Raw genomic sequence first — 6242 nt, forward strand, 5'->3', positions numbered from 1 at the left:
TGACTCTAATGAACTTGAGATTACCGGACGCTTCGCTCAAAAAGCCAAATTCTTAATTTTTTTAAAGATATCTGTATTATTGCGCTCTAATCCCCGGGGTTTTTTAACAGCCACGTCCCTGGGCTACATGTAACACAGAGGAAAAGTAAATTATCCCCATCTCGGCGTAGACCTGGACCTATAAACCGAGCCTAAGCTAAACCCGAAAGAAATTGGAAGTTGGAAAGAAGAGTTTCTGTGATGAGATAATTAAGTGCGGTAAGAAACGGGTTCCCTCGGCAGAGCCTTTCCCATGGGAAAAGCCAAAAAAAAAATTAAAAAAAAAAAAAAAGTGGGGGTTTATCCCCTCGAAGGCAAAGTCGGGGAGAGGAGGGAGCCCCGAGATGGTGAGTGGGGGGGGGGGATGATGCTGCATTTGGGGGGTCGCAAAAAGGAAGCGCGAGCTGAAGCCCGGGAGGGTGGGACGGAGACGGGCGAGGGGGGTTCGGCCGCCACCGAGGAAAGTTTCTCCCTGATTTGGGGGTGTTTGCCCTGAAATGACGGGGCTGAGGGACGGGGGAGGATAAAGAGCGAAGGAAAAATGAAAGAGAAGAGGGAGAGGAGTTTTCTCTTTCTCTTTTTCCCTTTTTCTTTCTCTTTCCTTCCCTGCCAACCCTTTCTCACCCACTTTCACTTTCTTCCTTTTACTTTCTCTTGCTTCAGGTGCTCCTTTCTCTTTCTCTCCCTTCCCTTTTTCTTTCTCTTTTTATTTTTGGTTTCTCTTTTTTGCTCTCTCCTGTTCTCACCTTTCTCTTTCTCTTTTGTCTTTACCCTTCGGGCTCGCTCGCTCCCATCCTCCTTTTCTTTCCCTTTTTCTCTTTTTTGCTCCTGCACTTTTTCCTCCTCTTTTTTCCTCCCTTTCCCCCTTTTTTTTTCTTTTATTTTTTGCTCCCTCTCGCTCTTTCCCCCCTCCCTTTCTTTTCTGCCTTCACTCTCTCCCTTCCTCGCTCTCCTTGCAGCCCCCGCTCTCCTCTCCCAGCCTCTCACCCTTTTTTGCGTCCCCTCTCCTTCGGCACTCGCTCTCCTTCTCTTCCACCCTCTCTCCTTTCGCATCCCCTCTCCCTCTTCTCCGTCTTCGCTCCCTCTTTACCATCTCCTCTCCTTTTCCAGCCTTTCTCCCTTTTTGCACCCCATCTCCTTTTACAAATTCTTTCCCTCTTTTCCACCCTCTCTCCTCCATCCCCGCTCCTTTTACATCCCTTCTCTCTCTTTTCCATCTTTTCTCCCTCTCCTTTTCCATCCCCTCTCCTTTTCCATCCTCTCTCCCTTTTGCATCTTCTCTCCCTCTTTTCCATATTCCCTTCCTCTTTTCCATCCCCTCTCCCTCTTTCCCACCCTCTCTCCTTTCCCATCCTCTCTCCCTTTTTGCAGCCTCTCTCCCTCTTTCACATCCCCTCTCTTCCACCCTCTCTCCCTTTTGCATCTTCTCTTCCTCTTTTCCATCCTCTCTCCCTTTTTGCAGCCTCTCTCCCTCTTTTCCATGTTCCCTTCCTCTTTTCCATCCCCTCTCCTTCTTTTCCATCCCCTCTCCCTCTTTCCCACCATCTCTCCCTTTTTGCAGCCTCTCTCCCTCTTTCCCATCCCCTCTCCTTCTTTTCCACCCTCTCTCCCTTTTGCATCTTCTCTTCCCCTTTCCCACCCTCTCTCCCTTTCTTGCAGCCTCTCTCCCTCTTTTCCATCTTCCCTTCCTCTTTCCCATCCCCTCTCCCTCTTTCCCACCATCTCTCCCTTTCTTGCAGCCTCTCTCCCTCTTTTCCATCTTCCCTTCCTCTTTCCCATCCCCTCTCCTTTCGCAGCCTCCCTCCTTTCCCATCCCCTCTCCCTCTTTTCCATCCCTTCTCCTTTCCCACCCTCTCTCCTTTTCCATCCTCCCTTCCTCTTTTCCACCCTCTCTCCCCCTTTCCCACCCCCTCTCCCTCGACTTTCCCCCCGCTTTCCCTCCCTTCCTCTCCCCTTCCCAGCCCTCCCTTGCCCCTGCCCCCCCCGGACCCTCTCCCGGACCCTCTCCCCACCTTCCCGCCGCATCCCCACGCGGAGGCACTTGCGGAGCCGGCAGTACTGGCACTGGTTGCGGTGGTGCTGATCCACCGGGCAGTCCCGGCCCCCCGGCAGCTGTAGGAGAGGTTGCGGCGCACGGAGCGTTTGAAAAAACTTTTGCAACCCTCGCAGGTGAATTGCCCGTAGTGCTTCCCGCTCGCCTTGTCCCCGCACACCAGGCAATCCCCCGCAGCCTTCCCGTCGCCTCCGGGCCACCGGGAGGAGGAGAGGAGGAGGAGGAGAGGAGGAGGAGGGGGAAGAGGAGGCTCCGGCCACGGCCCCGCCGCCAGGGCCATGCTGGAGGGGAGGGGAGGGGAGGGGGGGAGCCCCCCCTCCCCCGGGGGAAGGGGGTGTCTTGGGGGGAGGGATGGGGATGGAGGGGAAGGGGAGCCGGGGGGGAAGGGAGGTACGGGGTGGAGAAGGTGAGTCCGGGATGGAGAAGGGACCACCGGGGGATGGAGGAGGGGGGGTCCGGGATGGAGGGGTGGGAAAGGAGCCCCGGGATGCAGAAGGGGAGTCCGGGATGGAGAGTGGGGACCCCCGGGAAGGGAGGGATGGAAAAAGGACCCCCGGAGCAGGGAGCCCCCGGGGTGGGGGAAAGGAGCCCCCGGGGATGGAGGCGGGGGGGTGTCCGGGGATGGAGGGATGGGAAAGGAGCCCCCGGGATCGAGGGGGGGAGTCTGGGGACGGAGGGGGGACCCCGGGCTGGGAAGGAGCCGGGGATGGAGAAGGGGGTCCGGGATCGAGGGGGAGTCCGGGGGTGGAGGGGGACCCCCGGGGCTGAAGGAAGGGAGCCCCGGGATGGGGATCAGGACCCCGGGACGGGGGAAGGAGCCCGGGCTGGAGGAAGAGCCCGGCCGGGAGGGGGGACCCCGGGCTGGGGGGAAGGACCCCCGGAGCGGGCGGGAGGGGCGGGCAGGGACGGCGGAGTGCGGCGGGGACGGAGGGACGGGGAAGGACTGGCGGCGGCGGCGGCGGCGGCGGCGGAGGAGGAGGAGGAGGAGGAAGAGGAGGAGGAGAAAGAGAAAAGTTAATTCCCCTCCCCGCGGGGGCTGCCCGGGAGGCTCCGGGGGGGCCGGGCTGGCGGCGGAGTGGGGCGGGGGGGGCCGGGTCCCCGGGGCGGGTGAGGTGGGGGTGTCCCGGCGGCCCGGGCAGCCCCGGGGGCGGTTGGCGCTGTCCCTGTCCCTGTCCCTGTCCCCGTCCCGGCCGCCCCACGCGGGTCACGGTCCCGCGGGGAACCGGCCCGATCCCGCCCCCCCCACCCCCCGGGGGAGGAACCGGCTGCGCTGCGGGCGGGGCCGGGGGGGGTTGGGGTGTGCACGGAGCCTCGGTGGGGGGGGGGCGTGTGCGTGGGGCTGTGGGCACCCCCCGCGTGAGGGGGCGGGGCCCGCCACGGTCTCCGTGCACGGGAAGGGGGGGGGGGGGGGTGCAGGGACCTCGTGTGCGACACGGGGGGGGGGGGGGGCGCAGGGACCCACGGTGCCCCGACCCCGCCTGTCCCCACCCGGGTCCCCCGCGGAGTCACGTGGCGCCGCCGCCGCGCCCCGCCCGGTTCCGTCCCGCCGCGCCATATAAGGGCATTCGGGGGGCGGAGCGTGATGACGTCAACCGCCCCCGAGCGCCGGGGGAGGGGCGAAGGGCTGCAGCCATCGGAAGGGCGGGGGAAGCTGGGGGCGTGGTCTAGGCGGTGCAGAGGGCGTGGTTAGTAGGGGCGTGGTCTTAGGGGGGAGGGGCGGGGCTTGGGTGGTCCGTGGGTTTAGGGACGAGTTGCCCCAGGGAGGGGGACAGGGAGAGGGGACAGAGATGGGGACAGAGGGGCCAGGGCCTTGTCCCCAGGGACAGGGGCGGTGACAGGGGGTCCGGGGCTGTGTCCCCGGGGAGAGGGGACAAGGGTGGGGACAAGGGGTCCAGGACTGTGACCCTGGGGACAGGACAGGGGGTCCAGGGCCGTGTCCCCAAGCGGAGGGGACAGCGATGGGGACAGAGGCTCCAGGACCAGGTCCCCCAGGGAGAGGGGACAAGGGTGGGGGGACAACTTTTTTGGAAGGGAGGGGGCACCAGTCTCGTAAATCCCCCAGGAGCCTTTTTTTGGGGGGAAATTCATCCTTTTTCACAACGGGGACGGTGTCACCCCGCACCCGGCCAAGCACCAGCACCCCTGGGGGTGCCCACGGCGGTTCGGGGGGGCGGGGGGGGGGGGGGGGCTCTGGGTGTCCCTTGGGGCGCGGCGGGGTCCTGCGCGGGGACAGGGGGCAGCACCCGGGTGGGGGGGGACCCCAACACCCAGGGGACCGCCCGCGGGGGGGTGCCCAGGGACACCCAGTGACACCCCCCGGCCTCGCACCCCGCAGCCCCCCCCCCGCCCGCAGGCGGAAGGCGCCGCAAGGCATTCTGGGAGCTGTGGTCCTGCCCGTGTCACGTGACGGGGGAGGGGCCGGTGTCCGCCATTTCCAGCGTGCTCAGCGGCGGAGGGAGCCGGGGCGGCGCGCGGGTGAGGACCGGGGGGGGGTCGGGGGGGGTCGGGGGGGTCACCCCGGCATCGCATGGGGGGGGGGGGCACCCCCTGCATTACATATGGGGGCGGGATCGGGCCCTGCTGCCCCTCTCCGGTCTGGGGGGGCCCCTCCGCTTTCAGGGTCTGACTCTGCAGCTTGCTTCCCCCCCCCCGTGACCGCCCTGTGACCCCCCCAGATCCGGGCTGATCCTGCAGGGCCCCCCCAAACTCCCCCCTCCCTTAACCCCCCCATTCCCCTTTCCTGCCACCCCCATTTACACCCTCTGCCCTTGCAGGGCCCCCCAAAGTCCCCCCCCTCCGACCCCCCCTCCTGCCACCCCCATTTATGGGGCCTGACCCCGCAGAGCCCCCCCAAACTCCCCCCACATACCCCCCCCCCTCCTGTCACCCCCATTTACAGGGTCCGGCCCTGCAGAATCCCCCAAACTCCCCCCCCCCCCCCCTCAACTTACACCCTCTTCCCTGCAGCCCCCCCCAAAGTCCCCCCCTCCAACCCCCCCTCCTGCCACCCCCATTTACAGGGTCTGACACCACAGACCCCCCCCCCCAACCCCCCCAACTCACACCCTCTGCTCCTACAGGCCCCCCCAGAGTCCCCCCCCCTCCTGCCACCCCCATTTATGGGGTCTGACCCCACAGACCCCCCCAAACTCCCCCCCCCTTCAATCCCCCCAACTCACACCCTCTGCTCCTACAGGCCCCCCAAAACTCCCCCTCCTTGCCACCCCCATTTACAGGGTCTGACCCCACAGACCCCCCCCAAACTCCCCCCCCTCCTTCCACCCCCATTTATGGGGTCTGACCCCACAGACCCCCCCAAACTCCCCCCCTCCAACCCCCCCAACTCACATCCTCTGCTCCTACAGGCCCCCCCCAAAGTCCCCCCCCCTCCTGCCACCCCCATTTACAGGGTCTGACCCCCCCATACACCCCCCCCCTACTTCCATCTCCCCCCGAACCCCCCCCAACCCCCCCCTCTCTCTCTCTCTCTCTCCCTTGCAGCCCCCCCTCTCCAGATGCGGGGTCCCCTCCTGGTGGCCACCTCCCGGGGGCTCCGAGCCATGGGTGCCGAGGGCCCGTTGGCTCGTACCATCCGTGCCAAGCTGGCCGCGGCCCTGCAGCCCACCCACCTGCAGCTGCTGGACGACACCCCCCGCCACGGTGGCCCCCCCGGAGCCGAGAGCCATTTCGCGGTGGTGGTGGTCAGCGGGCGCTTCGCGGGGCTCCCCCCCCTGCAGCGGCATCGCCTGGTCCACGCCGCCCTGCGCGCCGAGCTGGCCGGACCCCTGCACGCGCTAGCCATCGTCGCCAAGACCCCCCAACAATGGGAGAGCGACCCCCACGTGCCCCCCCGACCCCCTTGTTTGGGGGGGTCCAAGCACGAGCGGCACGGGGACGCGGCCGGCGGGGAGCAGTGAGGGCCCCCCCCCAGGCCGGGGACGGAGCCCAAACGGGGGAGAGTTCACCCCAAGATGGGGGTGACACCCCCACGGGTCACCCCATCCTCTGCGCAGCCTCGCCCCCCACTTTGGGGGGGGGGGATTTTGGGGTGTCCCCGCTGATATTTATTTTAATTTTTAAATCACCGTCTCGGGTGCGTCCCCCGCACCCCCCAAAAAAAAATAAACGTTTAGAAAAGGCACCTGGACGA

The 6242-nt window shown here is 65.5% G+C and overlaps 2 protein-coding genes across 2 annotated transcripts in view; one reads left to right on the plus strand and one right to left on the minus strand.

The window, feature by feature from the left end:
- LOC141916860 (nuclear receptor subfamily 2 group F member 5-like) overlaps window positions 1-2372 on the minus strand; it is an 8048-nt gene extending 5676 nt beyond the window's left edge. Inside the window, 2 exon segments of the mRNA XM_074809707.1 lie at window positions 2052-2147; window positions 2150-2372. Coding sequence (XP_074665808.1) covers window positions 2052-2147; window positions 2150-2372 — 319 coding nt within the window.
- A 2061-nt stretch (window positions 2373-4433) lies between these two features.
- BOLA1 (bolA family member 1) lies at window positions 4434-6233 on the plus strand. Its single transcript, XM_074809186.1, has 2 exons — window positions 4434-4567; window positions 5594-6233. The coding sequence occupies exon 2, from the start codon at window positions 5608-5610 to the stop codon at window positions 6007-6009; it is 402 nt and encodes a 133-aa protein (XP_074665287.1). The 5' UTR covers window positions 4434-4567; window positions 5594-5607; the 3' UTR covers window positions 6010-6233.
- Window positions 6234-6242: the final 9 nt, after the last annotated feature.

This window comes from Strix aluco, chromosome 30 (genome assembly GCF_031877795.1).
Source record: "Strix aluco isolate bStrAlu1 chromosome 30, bStrAlu1.hap1, whole genome shotgun sequence".
Lineage (NCBI taxonomy): Eukaryota > Metazoa > Chordata > Aves > Strigiformes > Strigidae > Strix > Strix aluco.

What these genes read in the sequence shown, in the direction of transcription:
- BOLA1 (XM_074809186.1), top strand. Translation starts at nt 5,608, where the DNA reads ATGCGGGGTCCCCTCCTGGTGGCCACCTCCCGGGGGCTCCGAGCCATG.